Source organism: Salmo salar, chromosome 03 (assembly GCF_965601325.2).
Source record: "Salmo salar chromosome 03, fSalSal1, whole genome shotgun sequence".
NCBI lineage: Eukaryota > Metazoa > Chordata > Actinopteri > Salmoniformes > Salmonidae > Salmo > Salmo salar.
The window spans coordinates 68,460,565-68,477,541 of NC_138293.1; the positions used below are offsets into that span (position 1 = coordinate 68,460,565).

General features: G+C 41.8%; 2 protein-coding genes and 1 non-coding gene across 6 annotated transcripts; 1 reads left to right on the forward strand and 2 right to left on the reverse strand.

Annotated features, from left to right (window-relative positions):
- Positions 1-1,385: 1,385 nt before the first annotated feature.
- trnar-ccu (transfer RNA arginine (anticodon CCU)) lies at positions 1,386-1,458 on the reverse strand. The gene has a single exon. It is a non-coding gene; the product is annotated as a tRNA-Arg (tRNA).
- Positions 1,459-4,692: 3,234 nt separating this feature from the next.
- Positions 4,693-13,434, reverse strand: pick1 (PRKCA-binding protein). Of its 3 annotated transcripts, none has more exon segments than NM_001140423.1 (13): positions 4,693-6,416; positions 6,960-7,104; positions 7,230-7,280; positions 7,408-7,500; positions 7,691-7,824; positions 8,020-8,082; positions 8,175-8,228; positions 8,761-8,850; positions 9,516-9,582; positions 10,554-10,682; positions 10,911-11,022; positions 12,520-12,589; positions 13,261-13,434. In NM_001140423.1, coding segments are annotated over 12 exon segments (1,236 nt in total). In that variant the 5' UTR covers positions 12,561-12,589; positions 13,261-13,434; the 3' UTR covers positions 4,693-6,159.
- On the forward strand, positions 10,268-16,517 carry LOC106601232 (galectin-2-like). 2 transcript variants are annotated; one of them, XM_014193274.3, is made up of 6 exons: positions 10,268-10,401; positions 10,607-10,704; positions 14,781-14,876; positions 15,277-15,356; positions 15,793-15,964; positions 16,242-16,517. In XM_014193274.3, exons 3-6 carry the CDS (start codon positions 14,862-14,864, stop codon positions 16,386-16,388), a joined length of 414 nt encoding a protein of 137 aa, XP_014048749.1. In that variant the 5' UTR covers positions 10,268-10,401; positions 10,607-10,704; positions 14,781-14,861; the 3' UTR covers positions 16,389-16,517. The 2 variants fall into 2 exon arrangements, with proteins under 2 accessions (XP_014048749.1, XP_045571102.1); XM_045715146.2 differs by lacking the exons at positions 10,268-10,401; positions 10,607-10,704 and adding an exon at positions 14,119-14,267.
- Positions 16,518-16,977: the final 460 nt, after the last annotated feature.

Here is a 16,977-nt window from a genome sequence, read left to right on the forward strand (position 1 = left end):
AGAGCAGAGCACATTTCAAAACCCTCAAAGGACAGGATGCGGATCTGATCTGGCTTTTCACTATGGTTATTGGCCATCATCCCTGAGGAGAAAAAACACTCACACCATGAAGCGCTCCACTTGACCTAAAACTTCAGGGTCCTTGATCAGCTGGGGATACATGTTGGCGTAGTGACTAATCATTTGCCTGATGAAAAACAAAATAAGATTAAACATGACAACGTCGATCAGAAATTGAATTGACATGCAACAATGCCCAAGCCACTTACGGTGCAGTGAGTAAGCCCTCTAGGTATCCCGCAAGGAAGTAGGTTACCTCGTCATGCTCAAGGGTCTCCCCATACCCTGCACGGATCTCCAGTACACTCCATCCCGTTTGAGAGAGGCTGTCATTGAGGTATCCATATGCATCCCCCTCTTTTTCTATCACTCCTTCTTTCAGTTGGACAGCCTTATGTGTAGCATCCCAGTACACTGTGGCTGCTTTGAACTCTGTAAAGCAGGCAATATACACATGTCAACTTTCAAGAGAAACATTACAGAGTATTTCTTTCTATTGACATTATCAAATAAAAATGTATTGGCCGTGTACACATATTTACAGATGTTATCGCAGGTGCAGCGAAATGCTTATGTTTCTAGCTCCATTTGTGCAGGATAGACAAAAAGTAAAATTACATTTAAAAAAACATGAAATTAATCATTATAAAAACACGATGTGAGCTTTGTAAATTCCTGGGTTTATCATTGATTTAAATGGATTCATTTCTGCATTTAATGGAACAAATTGTCTCGACCACAGTACAACCCTGTACATTTCACTGTAAGTTTCACTATCTGAGATGTCAGCCTATTTCGTCTAGTCTACATGTATACACGCATTCGCTGTGTGTAATCAAATACAGCTCACAAAATAACTTCGGCAACAATGTTCCACTTACTGGCGAAAGTCGCAGCAACATAGAAAAAAACTAAAGACACAGCCTCTTCATTTCTGTTCGAAGAAAATACAGATTTTAAATGCGTGATTTACAGATATGAATGTTATCTGAATAAATCACACTATTCACAAAATAAAAACAGTGGGGAACTGAAAGTCTGGTTCAAATTTATAGTTTCATTATTGGTGGAGCCGGTGGGGAATTTATCACAAACGTGTTTTGAACAATATTAGCATAAGAAACAATAGTGGAATCAGTTATTTGCATTCAAAATAAAAGTTCCCTATTGAAACTACGCAAACGGAAAAAAATAGTGGAATTATACCACAATTGGATTAGATAGTGCTAAACAAGGTTGGAATGTTGTTATATGAATTCAACAAAAGACAATTATTCGTTAATTTGATTAAAAAAGTTAGTTGAAATTGACGCAAAAGAACAATCCACCCCAGATGGGACTCGAACCCACAATCCCTGGCTTAGGAGGCCAGTGCCTTATCCATTAGGCCACTGGGGCGCGTGCGAGCAAACAGGCGGGGGCGTGTCCTTTTAAATTTGGAGTAATTCGTTTACGTCGTTTATTCGTTTACGTACAGCATAGCATCAAATCAAAATGTATTGGTCACATACACGTGATTAGTAGATGTTATTGCGGGTGTAACGAAATGCTTGCGCTTCTAGCTCCAACAGTGCAGTAATATCTAACAAGTGATATCTAACAAACTACACAACATATACCCAATACACACAAATCTAAGTAGGAATTAATTAAAACTATATACATATATGGCCGAGCAATGTCAGAGCAGAACGGACTAAAATACAGTAGAATAGTATAGAACACAGAATATACATATGAGATGAGTAATTCAAGATATGTAAACATTATTAAGTGACTAAGATACCGTAGAAGGATAGAATACAGTACATATATGAGTAATGCAAGACATGTAAATATTATTAAAGTGACTAGTGTTCCATTCCTTAAAGTGGCCAGTGTTTTCTAGTCTATGCCTATAGGCAGCAGCCTCTATTGTGCTAGTGATGGCTGTTTAACAGTCGGATGGCCTTGAGACAGCTGTTTTTCAGTCTCTCGGTCCCAGCTTTGATGCACCTGTACTGACCTCGCCTTCTGGATGATAGCGGGGTGAACAGGCAGTGGCTCGGGTGGTTGATGTCCTTGATGATCTTTTTAGCCTTCCTGTGACACCAGGCGCTGTAGGTGTCCTGGAGGGCGGGTAGTTTGCCCCCGGTGATGGGTTGGGCAGACCGCACCAAATCAAATTTATTTATAAAGCCCTTCTTACATCAGCTGATATCTAAAAGTGCTGTATAGAAACCCAGTCTAAAACCCCAAACAGCAAGCAATGCAGGTGTAGAAGCACGGTGGCTAGGAAAAACTCCACCCAGTCCTCTTCTGGCTGTGCCGGGTGAAGATTATAACAGAACATGGCCAAGATGTTCAAATGTTCATAGATGACCAGCAGGGTCAAATAATAATAATCACAGTGGTTGTCGAGGGTGCAACAGGTCAGCACCTCAGGAGTAAATGTCAGTTGGCTTTTCATAGTCGATCATTCAGAGCATCTCTACCGCTCCTGCTGTCTCTAGAGTTGAAACAGCAGGTCTGGGACAGGTAGCTCATCCGGTGAACAGGTCAGGGTTCCATAGCCGCAGGCAGAACAGTTGAAACTGGAGCAGCAGCACGGCCAGGTGGACTGGGGACAGCAAGGAGTCATCAGGCCAGGTAGTCCTGAGGCATGGCCCTAGGGCTCAGGTCCTCTGAGAAAGAAAGAAAGAAAGAAAGAAAGAAAGAAAGAAAGAAAGAAAGAAAGAAAGAAAGAAAGAAAGAAAGAAAGAAAGAAAGAAAGAAAGAAAGAAAGAAAGAAAGAAAGAAAGAAAGAAGAAGAGAATTAGAGAGAGCATACTTAAATTCACACAGGACACCGGATAAGACAGGTGAAATACTCCAGATATAACAGACTGACCCTAGCCCCCCGACACATAAACTACTGCAGCATAAACACTGGAGGCTGATACAGGAGGGGTTGGGAGACACTGTGGCCCCATCCGACAATACCCCTGGACAGGGCCAAACAGGCAGGATATAACCCCACCCACTTTGCCAAAGCACAGCCCCACCCTTGCTGTTGCAGGCGGTGCAGTTTCCGTACCAGGCGGTGATACAGCCCGACAGGATGCTTTCAATTGTGTATCTGTAAACGTTTGTGAGGGTTTTAGGTGACAAGCCAAATTTCTTTAGCCTCCTGAGGTTGAAGAGGCTCTGTTGTGCCTCCTTCACCACTGCGGTCCCGTCGATGTAGATAGGGGGTGCACCCTCTGCTGTTTCCTGAAGTCCACGATCATCTCCTTTGTTTTGTTGACATTGAGTGAGAGGTTGTTTTCCAGGCATCACACTACCAGAGCCCTCACCTCCTCCCTGTATGCTATCTCGTCATCGTTGGTATTCAAGCCTACAAATGTTGTGTCGTCTGCAGACTTGATGATTGAGTTCTCGAGGGGTGCTTGGCCACACAGTCATGGGTGAACAGGGAGTACAGGAGGGGCTAAGCACGCACCATTGTGGGGCTCCGGTGTTGAGGATCAGCGGAGCGGAGGTGATGTTTCCTACCTTCACCACCTGGGGCGGCCCCTCAGGAAGTCCAGACCCAGGGCCTCGAGCTTAATGATGAGCTTGGAGGGTACTATGGTGTTGAATGCTGAGCTATAATCAATAAACAACATTCTTACATAGGTATTCCTCTTGTCCAGATGGGATAGGGCAGTGTGCAGAGTGATGGCGATTGCATCAACTGTGGATCTATTGGGGCGGTAAGCAAATTGAAGTGGGTTTAGGGTGGCAGGTAAGGTTGAGGTGATATGTCTGGTGCAAATCCAACACCTCTCATCACCCTGAGAACACCATCTGATGATTTTCATCAGCAGGGACTGGCAAACTGGTCAGAATTGAAGGAATGATGGATGGCGCTAAAAACAGGGGAATTCTTGAGGGGAAACATGTTTCAGTCTTCCAGAGATTTGAGACTGGGACAGAGGTTCACCTTCCAGCAGGACAATGACCCTAAGCTTACTGTTAAAGCAACACTCGAGTGGTTTAAGGGGAAACATTTAAATGTCTTGGAATGGCCTAGTCAAAGCCCAGACCTCAATCCAATTGAGAATTTGTGGTATGACTTAGATTGCTGTACACCAGCGGAACCCATCCACCTTGAAGGAACTGGAGCAGTTTTGTCTTTAAGAATGGGCAAAAATCCCAGTGGCTAGATGTGCCAAGCTTATAGAGACATACCTCAAGAGACTTGCAGCTGTAATTGCTGCAAAAGGTGGCTCTACAAAGTATTGACTTTGGGGAGGGTGAATAGTTATGCATGCTCAAGTTTTTAATTATTTTATTTTGTCTTATTTCTTATTTGTTTCACAAGAAAAAATATTTAGCATCTTCAAAGTGGTAGGCATGTTGTGTAAATCAAATGATACAAACTCCCACTTTTTTTTAAATTCCAGGTTGTAAGGCAACAAAATAGGATAAATGCCAAGGGTGAATACTTTCGCAAGCCACTGTAAATGTTTTACTCACGTCGGCCACGGAGAAGGAGAGCCCACAGTCCTTGGTAGCGGGCTGCGTCGGGGGCACTGTGTTATCCTCAAAGCGTGCAAAGAATGTCACATGTGATCCAAACAATCCAGTTATATTTTGTATCTTAATAACACACAGAATGGTTACCAAATGTTTTTTTGCAGAAACTTTAATTAAATCTGAATAATTCATGTATCCTTCTGCCACACAACATGTAACATAAACAAAGACAGAAGAGCTCAACACAAGAGTAAAACACCCATAAGAAATAAAAACATTCAATATCTTCATAAAATAAGACATTCTGGAAGCTCCAGCAATGTAAATTCCGGTATATTTTTATATTGTAAATCCTTTATGAGCCCATGGTTTTCACAATGGACACATACTGTATTTGAATAATACATGAAGCATAGAGCAAAATAAAAAGAATTTACACAAAAATATCAAATTGGTATAATGTTCAAGGTTCACTTTGTTTGTGGAACTGAGCAAGAGTAGCAATGTAACCAGATTAAAGCTTCAGCACAAAATCAATACAGTTCAGTAGTTGACAAATCAAAACATAAGACAACAAAGGTCCCTTTGATTAAATACATTCCAATTTGAAACAACACAGCCCTCTACTGCACTTGTTTTATGATTATTAAACTGTAGTGGGGCTGAGAATCTAGCATCGGGTGCAGCAGCGAGACAGAGAAATCCTTTACAATGACAGAAAAAGACAAGTAACAAAAAACACAGTGGAATTATAACATTTAATTTGACCGAGGTTCCTTCATACAGTTTAAAATGCTGTTCGGGCTGAACCTTGCCCTTGCACACTCATCCTTTACAAGTGATTTGTACCTCACTACTATGTTCAGCTACCCCATTAAAATGTCATGTGGTTCAGTGCAGATAGAATGCAAAATATTGAGTGGGACTGTTAAACTTGTAACATCAGGGCTTGTGTCAATGGAAAATGAGTCCCATTTTGGTCTGTGGCCAGCCCTGGTTATTGATCTCTCTTAATCATGTGCTCGCCCCAAATGACTACATCATTTTATTGGGAACAGCATTTAACCGCTGTCATCTCATCAAGACACAGGACTGGCCACTTGTTGAGAATAGACTCATCTGTTCACATATGATTCAAATGAGACTGAAGGCACCCCAAACATATATACACGCCTAAACTGAAGCATCAGCACCTCCTACAACCTGTAGATATAAATACACTTTGCCCAATCATTCTGTAACATACTATGCTGCACTCATTTAGCAACGATATAACATTTTTTAGGGAAATATCATCCACCAATCTGATATGCGTGTTTGGTAAGAACTAGAAATAAACTTGCAGAATAAACTGACCCAGAAAAAACCCATTGAATCGATTCAAGCGCCACAAAGTTAGTTACAGTGATGGCTGTCAGTTGTGGAAATGGTATTGGTTACAGTAGGTTGCAATAGTTAGTTCCAGTACAGTTGAATAGCAGCAATTCACAGTAGTATTTTCCATTGTGATGACTTTGCTGACCATTTCCACATATTTAACTAATCATTGCTAAATAAATGCAGAGTGGCAGTTGGTAGACGTAGGCGGAACTTTGCTTCAGAAAACAATCATATTAACTCTCAAAAATCATCAATCAGTTTTTCAGCGCCGTTCTCAGCCTGCTTGCCAGCACCCCCATCCTGTTCTTCACTTCCACCTCCCTCCTCCTCCTCTTCTTCTGTGAAGGAGCATGACTGGCTGCCGTAGTTGATCATTGTGCGGGAGAGGTCCACCTCGATGGGGAAAACGTCAGCATCCTTCAGCACGGCATAGCACTCGTCGTAGTAGCGCGACATGCCTGACACAAAACGCTGCAGCTGGAACACGATGTCCTGGACTGAAGGGAAAAGGATGTTAACACGCACCCTACCTTTATACCATACTTTAGACAGATCTGGTATTTCCTAGCAGTGTAGAGGTCAAAGAAAGAGTTGTTTACAATTAGTAGGCCATCTGTGCCGAGAAACGCTCAGCCTGATACATTAGTATATCGTGAAGCAGGGAGAGAGGGACTGATCATTCATTGGATAAAATTGACCCACACTGGGCACAGATGTCAGTTCAACGTCTAGTTTTCATTTACATTTGATTGAGGTTTCAACTAACTTGAATTCAACAAATTAAAATAATTATTATAAAGTTGGGTGAAAAAAATACAAAATTCCATTGCGTTGATGATTTTGCAAATCCAATCAGTTTTCCATGTGGAAACAACATTGATATACCCAGTTTTTGCCCAGTGGGAAGGCTTTTATATCCATTAGTAATGGGCAAACAAAGAGCGACTGTTTGGAGAGATACTCTGTCCACTTATTACAGGACAGAGCGTTAATGGAGAGGATGATTCTCCTAGGTAGACAGACACAGAGAGAGAACAAACCATGTTTCTGGTCCAGTAGCTCAATCTTCTCCAGCACATCCTTTCTCATCTTGGCGAACCGAGTACGGGCCTCCTGTCGACACCGCAGCACAAGCCGGTACTCGTAGTTCCCGGTACCGACGCGATACATGGGCTCTCCCATCGCCTAAGGAAACACACAGGTATATAAGAAAAACTAAATTACAAACACGCTACAGAGATCCAGTTTGTTACTCAATGATATATCAGTGTTTCTGTATGGACTACAGGCATAGGAAGTAAGGTACTCACAATGCAGCTGTACTCTTCATCGTCCATCTCCTTCACTTTCAGACAGTAAGACTGGAACACAAAATGGGTGAACCTTTACGCCAATGACTAACACATTAGAAATAAACGCGTCGGTACAGTTCAGACCCTGTTTTTAGTTGATCAATGTTGACATTTTGAATAAGGGGTCTGCTCTTACCAAGTACTCAAATTTGACATCCAGGTATTTGCGGATGGTGAGCTTGGTGTCTGGTATAGCCTTATGAAGGTAGGTGTTCAGGTCATGGAGCATCTACAAAACAGGAGACAGAGAGAGGAACATGATTAATTGATTCCCAATATATATATGGATGTGTGGGATGTACATTATCTAATCTAGGTATATGCAGGATTGAATGCAAGCTGTTGGGGTGTTGGCATATGAATCCTATTAATGGTTTGTGTATTGATATGACTGTTTGTTAATTTCTTCTACTACTCACTGGCTTGATGGTCTTTAGCAGCTGGATACCGTACTTCTCCATGTTGCGATGGGCCTCAGCAAACTTCACAAAGGCCTCACTGGCTGCAGCCTGAGGCTCCCGTACCCCGATCACAGAGAACACATCTCCAAACGCTGAGGGTCGTCCAGGCAGAGAGTGGAACAATCAAACATCATCCAGTCTCATGGCATGCAACAAATTACTGTAAATACAAACCTGTTCACTTTCAGTGTGAGGGAGCTGGAGTATGATCATAGTACATGGTTATCTTGTGTCTAGATCTGTAGTTTAACATAACGTTTGTGTAGTTTCAAGGTGTGGTAACTCACCTCTGTGTGTCTGAGAGAGTTCAAAGAAGGCTCTGAGCAGTCTTTTCGTGTGCTCCATCAGGCCTGTAGAGACAAACAAGGACAGTAGTGCATGAAGAAGGGAGAACGTTTGGAGAATGTCAGACATAATAACATTACAATCATTTAAAAAACACCTTTGTACAGCTCTGCTGTTTTCTCCAACTCCTCCAGTCTCTTCACCAGACCATCTGAAAAAGAAATGGGCCTAGTATGAGGACACTTACAGTAGTAGCATAGTGCCCCTCTCCGGTCCTCTCAGATGATATCAGTCATCATGAGATTGCACAGAGCTTATGCAGTGGCCGTGTCCGAATACCCATACTAGCATACTAGATAGTATCTGAAAAAAAGTTGTGACATATTTTAAATAGTACCTCAAACGAGACATCTACTGCGTGATTGCGTTAACTCCCACCATTCGTTCATTTTGGAACTGAGCGTCAATTTATCTGATTATCAGCTTTTGTCAAACTTCGTGAGTCAGAAAAGACAAGTGAATTCTACGAGATCAAATGCCGAAATGAGTATGCAGTTTAAGTATGTAGTATGCTGGTATAGTTATTCGGACAGGGCCAGTATCTTAAGGGTGATGTCAACTAAATTGGCTTCAATTGACTGTAATTGGCTTCAAGTGTATGCAATGAGGAAAATAAAGTCAGAAATAATAGAAATCTATAACATGGCCAGATGGATGGACAGTGTGTTTTGTCCCAGTCTCACCATTGCAGAGTATGGCTCTGCTGAGCCCCAGAGCGTCAGCTGTACCAGAGCTCATGTTCTCCACCAGGCGGTGCTTCACCTTCTTCAGCACTAAAACACACCAGATAACACACACCACAATGTAAAAACATACTATGATGGTAGCATCTGCCGGTCTGGTGAGTAAGAATGGTACTCTATCCATATATGGGAAACTGCCAACAAAGGAAACACTTGAGTAAATGAGCGATACATTGTACTGCATATTGAACGCAGGTGCTTCCACACAGTTGTGGAATTAATATCCCGTCATGCTTAGGGTCATGTATAAAAATGCTGGGCAGGCCCAGTTGCCCAATATTTTGGCTACCATGGCTAGAAGAGATCTTAGTGACTTTGCAAGAGGGATGATTGTTGGGGCAAGTTTGACAAGAGCTTCAGTGACGAAGACTGCTCAATTTGCTGATGTTTCACGATATGCCACGGCCGTGCCAGTCACCCGATCTCAACCCCATTGAACACTTATGGAAGATTCTGGAGTGGCGCCTGAGACAGCGTTTTCTACCACCATCAACAAATCACCAAATTTCTTGTGGAAGAATGGTGTCGCATCCCTCCAGTAGAGTTCCAGACACTTGTAGAATCTATGCCAAGGAGGAATTGAATCTGTTCTAGCGGCTTGTGATGGCTCAACGTCCTATTAAGACACTATGTTGGTGTTTCCTTTATTTTGTCAATTACCTGTATATGTTAGAGATGTATTCTGCGTCTGTTACCTATGTCCAGTGACTTCCCCTGTTTGGGGTCAGCCTGCAGCTTGTTGTAGTGGATCGTTGCTTCTCCCTGCAAAGACAAGAGGAATGCATGGAAGAGATAAGACAGTCACTCAAAACACCATCTCAGTATAATAAAAACCATTAATCAAATCCACATCGACACTTCTCCCAGGGGTCATATTACTCAAACTAAAATATATAGCCTATGGAGTTCCCCCAGGCAATACAGTATTGCTAGATCTACCCAACATTGGCTTTCTCCCCTGGTTAGTCTGGGGACTCGCTTACAGGCAGGTCATAGTCAACCAGGTGCTGCAAAACAATCCATGTGTACAAAGTGTGTCTGCAAATAAGGACAAGACTGCACAATATAGCAGTATTTAAGCCAAACAAAGGTGATTCTGCAAGTGTAGAAACATATGAATTACAGATCCTCTGATAAAACTGCACAAAGTTTGCAAGTAATATCAATAAATACCACTGTGACAATTTCAACTCAGTGGGCATAGCATGCAAAAAAAATGAAAGAGTCAGCGAAGCTTAAGGGCAACAATGGCACATACTAATCCTTTATAGAGACAGTGGAGCATCTCTCCTCATCTCTCTAATCCTGAGCACAGACCATGGTGGGGTAGTCATTGAACTCGCATAGCTTCCTGTGTCATCACAATGGATTTAAAAACAACATTGCCACTCCACACTGGTGACGTGAGGGCCCAAACTCCTGGTTATCGTCCTGTTCTCACTAACTCCGCTGAGCGATCTGAGGTGTCCCTATTATTTAACGTCTAATAGTGACCGCAGCCCTTTTCAGACTGACTGGTAACTTACCGCTAAAAAACACAGAATCAAATACTGTGGCTTTGGACTTTATTTGTATCTACTGGTAAGTGTTAGTCTTGTCAGTGTTGGTACATGGTTTGGGTTGTGTTGGCTAACAAAAAAATAACTAGAGGAAATACACTAACTGGTTTGTAGTCTTTTGCTGTATCAAACCAAAATTGATTGAAAAGCTGATTCCAAGCCCTCTTATTGTACCTGGACAGCCTGAATCATCTTTGCCACCTCCACCTTTGTCTTGCCCTTCACAGGTTTGCCGTTCACTCCTGTGATCTCATCGCCAGCCGCCAGAGTCCCCTCCAGAGCAGCAGGGGTGTTGTCAAAGACCTGACAGAGATCCCAGTTACAGGTAAAGAATATATCCAATAATTACAAAAACCAAGCCATAAGAGCTCAGAGCTTTAAAACAAACTGCTTTAAGAAAGTTCAAGAAAATGGTTTATACAATGCATCTATAATCTAATGTTTCTGATTTAGTTAACACTCTGGATACATAGCTACTGAACCAAAAAACCGCTCTATTGGACTGAGGTACAGTATAGAGGTACATAATACCTGTACAATGTAGAGACAGGGACAGTACTGCGCCCCACCCCCGATGCTGATCCCTATCAGGTTCTGAGCATCCTTTTTCAGGGATATAGTCCCAGGGACTGTAGGGATCCCCCTGTTGAAGAATAATTGGAGATCTTTTAAATACATTGTCTAGTATCTACAATATGATTTTGGAAAGCAAGCGCTGTCAAAGCCAATTAGATGAGATGTACAGTGCATTTGGAAAGTATTCAGACCCCTTCACTTTTTCCACATTACAGCCTTATGTATTAAATAATTTGTTTCCTTCATCAATCTACACACAAAACCCCCATAATGGCAAAGCAAAAACAGGTTATTAGAAATTTTGGCAAATGCATAATAACCCCCCCCCCCCCGGAAATATTACATTTACATAAGTATTCAGACCCTTTACTCAGTACTTTGATGAAGCACCTTCGGCAGCGATTACAGCCTCAAGTCTTCTTGAGTATGACGCTACAAGCTTGGCACACCTGTATTTGGGGAGTTTCTCCCATTATTTTCAGGTCTCTCAAGAGATGTTTGATCAGGTTCAAGTCTGGGCTCTGGCTGGGCCACTCAAGGACATTGAGACTTGTCCCGAAGCCACTCCTGCGTTGTCTTGGCTGTGTGCTTTGGGTCATTGTTCTCAAGGTGAACCGTCGCACGAGTCTGAGGTCCTGAGTGCTCTGGAGCAGGTTTTCATCAAGGATCTCTCTGTACTTTGCTCCGTTCATCTTACCCTTGATCCTGACTAGTCTCCGAGTCCCTGCTACTGAAAAACATCCCCAAAGCATGATGCTGCCACCACCATGCTTCACCGTAGGGATAGTATTGGCCAGGTGATGAGCAGTGCCTGGTTCCCCCCAGATGTGATGCTTGGCATTCAGGCCAAAGAGTTCAATCTTGGTTTCATCAGACTAGAGAATCTTGTTTCTCATGGTCAGATTTCTTTAGGTGCCTTTTGGCAAACTCCAAGCAGACTGTCATGTGCCTTTTACTGGAGGAATGGCTTCAGTCAAGCCACTCTAGCATAAAAGCCTGATTGGTGGAGTGCTGCAGAGATGGTTGTCCTTCTGGAAGGTTCTCCCATGTTCACAGAGGAACTCTGGAGCTCTGTCAGCGTGACCGTCGGGTTCTTGGTCAGTTTGGCCAGGCGGCCAGCTCTAGGAAGAGTCTTGGTGGTTCCAAACTTCTTCCATATAAGAATGATGGATGCAACTGTTGTTGGGGACCTTCAATGCTGCAGACATTTTTTGGTACCCTTCTCCAGATCTCTGTCTTGACACAATCCTGTCTCGAAGCTCTACAGACAATTCCTTCAACCTCATGGCTTGGTTTTTGCTCAGCCATGCACTGTCAACTGTGGGACCTTGTATAGACAAGTGTGTGCCTTTCCAAATGATGTCCAATCAATTGAATTTACCACAGGTGGACTCCAAGTTGTAGAAACATCTCAAGAATGATCACTGGAAACAGGATGCACCTGAGCTCAATTTTGAGTCTCATGGCAAAGGGTCTGAATATATATATGCAAACATTTCTAAAAACCTGATTTCACTTTTTTTACATGTAGAACATGAAAAGGATGCAAATCATATTTACTTACAGTTTGTCCTCCTCCAACTCATAGTCCATGTCTGTGAACATTCCAGGACTGTTTATACTGTATAATCTGGCTAAGAGGAAAACAAGAATGACATTGATTATTCTTAGTCTATAAAGACATTCAAAAAAATATTAACTAGTTACGTCACACAAAATTCCATCACAGGTTAAGGTTGCCACAGTAAGTGTAACAGAATATGTGGGCAACAAATATAACTAGAAAGCTTTCCTTTATTTGCTGGCAAAATTTTTTGGAATTAGTTAGTCAGTTAATGATGAAGCCAACGGTAGATAGCTGAGCCTAGCTTGAACCAGTACCTGGGCTTTAGTAGACGATGAATATGACGAGATCGTCGTCTCCACAAGCACAGCTAGTCGGTCCTGGTTCAAGCCGAGTTAGGCTTTTATTTAACCAGGCAAGTCAGTTAAGAACAAGTTCTTATTTACAATGACGGCCTACCCCGGACAAACCCTAACGACGCTGGGCCAATTGTGCGACGCCCTATGGGACTCCCAATCACGGCCGGTTGTGATACTGCCTGGAGTCGAACCAGGGTCTGTAGTGACGCCTCTAGCACAGCGATGCAGTGCCTTGGACCGCTGCACCGTTTCTAGCCACCTCCCTAAATAATTGTTACCTTACTTGCTAGCTAAGCTACCTAATGTTGGCAGCTGTCAGCAGTATGTATATTGCAAATGAGCATGATAAAAAAAGAAAGGTGGCCACTGGCCAGCCATTTACCTCCGACACAGTTGATGACACCCGCGTTGTTATCTTAACACAAACGTTTATCTCATGCCCCTGGGGAATGTTTATTTAAATGTACATTTTATTTTAGATTATTATGTATTTCTTCGGACCACTTCACAGTTTATTCCTCTGTCAAAAAGAAGATTCTGTTTACTTGTCCTCGTAACTTCCGGGAATTTGGCGGAAACTGTCACTGATTTCTTTTTCCTCTTTCCCCATAGATATTTTTTTTTAATTAAAAAGTAAAATGCAAAACAGCGCTATCCTGAACCCTTGGGACGTCCCACCCGTACCTTAACCCCTACCCTAACCATAATCCTTAACCCTTACCTTAACCATTTAACGTTTCTACTTCAATGGGGTAGGGAGGTCCCAAGAATTCCAGATAGCAAGGACCATACTGTTTTGGACTGGATTTCAATATTATATCCTCAAATTCATGAACACGCTGTCATTTAAGATATGTATAAAATTGTACTTGTGGATTCATCTACTTATTCTACCTGATGCCCTTCTAAAAGATTTTCAATTGCGTTTTTGTGTGTTTTGCACTTGGAAGACCATTCAAAGACTAAAATGTTGATAGGCTAGGGACGTAGTCACACTTTCCCAGCACATATATCTGAATATACTGTTGATTCATAAAATCTATTCATTGTTGTATTTGTTAAGGGTAGATCATGCACTTTAACTGTCCAATGTTTCCAGATTTCTATTAAATATGACCTATAATTAATTACAATATTATTTAAATTGTTATTTCCTTCAAAAAAAAATATTATGTTAAAAAGCCGCTTTTCTGTGTTTGAAACAACAGAATGCTGTGGGCGTATACCAGTCGTTAAAAATATTAATGACAAGTAAACGACTTAATGGCCAGCTCAGCCAATGAACCAATGAGATGTCTCGGCCAAAAACGTGACATCACGTTATATGTGGAAATATCAAGCATTTTTGAAACGGTCTGTTTGAGGTACAACTTTAAGGTGGTGTTTGAAGTGAGTTTTTTTCTGAAATGTATGCTTTTGCCACAAAATATGAGTAAAAGATGAGTTGATAACATTATTTGGGTATGAGTTAACACAACATGAGCTTTTAAAGTGAGATTTTTCACTGGGCAGTCATTTACTTTAAACACTGTCATTACAGTACCACTAGCAGCTGTCAGCCAATCAGCATTCAGGGCTCAAACCACCCAGTTTATAATATACAGTGCAGCACTACACAGTTGATTACTGATCAGAGTGACTTTGATCAAATATCAGGCTTTTCAATGTGAGTAAAAGCATCAGTTTAGTAGGCAACTATCTTCACTGCCAGTCTGCCACCAAGCTTCTTCTCATAACTTAGTATCAGGGTGTGAGTGAGAGAGTAATTTGTATTTATTTATTGAATCATCATTAAGCACGCCTCATTATCATGCTAATCAGTGAGAGACCTGTGTGAGGAGGGTTGTGCACATAAAAGGATAGTTCAAACTTGCAACGAACATTTTACTCTCTGTATCTCAGGAAATAAGGTTATCTTGTCCGATCCCAGTCCGTCTTGCAACTCAAACCAGATTCAGGGCCGCTTTCACCACCAGTGACAACATGGCAATGCCAATGGTAAGTCTCATTAACTTTCATGCATGTGCTGATACTTTTATCCCACACAGTTACTTACTGAAGAGGCTGTGTTTATACAGGCAGCCAAATCTTATCTTTTGTGGAAAAAGATCAGAATTGGGCTGCCTGTGTAAACTCAGCCATAGTGGCCTACATGCTTACTGCACTCATATGTGTTGCTGAGTGAATTAATTTAAACGGTCAGGCCCTTGACTCTTATGTTTTGACAACTTGGTCATTGTTGAAAAAGTAATCTATGCATGCACTGTACATTGTGATTCCAATGATTATTAAAAGTCAGTCATTAAATATTTTATAACCCAACATGGCATACTAAAATACAAAATCCCTTTTACCTTATGTTCAAAAGCACTCAATTTAATTATATGGTTCTTCATAGGAACTTGAGCTGAAGCATGTGGAGCTGAGAGCTGGAGACCAGTTCAAAGTACAGGGGAGGATTATGGATGAGGCTGAGAGGTACATTTAAAAAAAAATATGTTTTTATTTTTTAATTTAACTAGGCAAGTCAGTTAAGAACAAATTCTTATTTACAATGACGGCCAAACCTGGACGACACTGGGCCAATTGTGCGCCGCCCTATGGGACTCCCAATCACAGCCGGATGTGATGCAGCCTAGATTCGAACCGGGTTCTGAGATGCAGTGTCTGCACCACTCGGGAGCTGCATTTAACTGTTTTTTTGTGTTTATATCACACAGAGGGACCCATAAGATTAATTTATGCATAAAAAAATAAATAAACTGCCAGTTTTACAAATTATTGCTCAAAAGAGGAGAGGACGGACCAGAGAATGGTTTTGTTTTGGTATACTGTATGTGTGAAATCAATTAATCTTAGACAGACATGTATTAGGGTTTCTGGAAGGATGTGATTTCCTTTTTCCCATATCCAGGTTCCAGATCGACCTGGGCTGTGATGAAGATGACCTGGCACTGCACTTTAACCCACGCTTCAATGATGACACTGACGGTACTGTGCTCGTGTGCAACTCAAAGATTGCCGGCTGCTGGGGTGATGAGAAGAGAGAGATCCACAATCCACTCCAAAGGGGTTCTACATTCAAGGTGTGAAAATTGAGGTTGAAAATATGGAGGGAGGGGGGTTTGGTCCTGACTATAAAAATTGAGAATCTTGGGCATAATGTTTCAGGTGTTCAATATAACAGAAACAAATAAGGCCTATGTCCATGTAATCTCCTGCTTGTATCGTTTTAAGGAAACTAGCGCTAATGCACTGCACAGTGCTTAGTCTAGCTTGTTCGTTGCAATTGGCCATGTGGGTATAAGGGTGAATGTGCTACAACACTAATGATGTAAACAAATGGGGTTTCTCCCTCTCAAGATTGTGCTGAAGCTGACGGGCGACATGTTTGAAGTGGAGATGCCTGATGGACAGGAGATCCAGTTCCCCAATCGTGAAGGCCTAGACATCATTACCTACATTCGTATCAAAGGAGACCTCAAGCTTACTTCGTTCAAAATCTACTAGACCCCAATATATGAGGGGTGATTTAGTTAGAGCAATGGGTTAGGACAGGAGCAATGACATTCATCAAATCATTGTTCTAATATATGTATTAGTGAACTGTTGGACATAATAAATATGTATCTGGGTTGACCACAGTCTATCTTTTTTTTCCCATAGTATGGTATATTTGTTGCAATAATATTCACAATCGCACGTACACTAAACACAAGGGTAATATGAGGTTATGGAACTATTTGCCCTGGAATTTTAGGTCATAATACCTTTCCAGATCTTCTTGAAATCGGCAAACAAACCACTTCCAGTATGGAAGTTCAGAGAGGTCTGGTGTGTTGCTCCAATCAGCAAATCCTGAGCCAGCTTTTCAGTATTCTTTCAAAATATATTTATCCTCTGATTGATGGGATGGGTAAAACCGGCCATTACTTGTTACTGAAGTTGTACAAAAATCTATCCAAAATTCTACTGTGTCTTTGAAGTGGCATCCATTGATTCCTTTAGGGCGATGAAAAGGGACATTGTGATCCTTCGGTTTGTGCCCCTCCATGGTGTTTGTGCAGATGGCTTTACAGAAGGGACACGGTACCCAGCA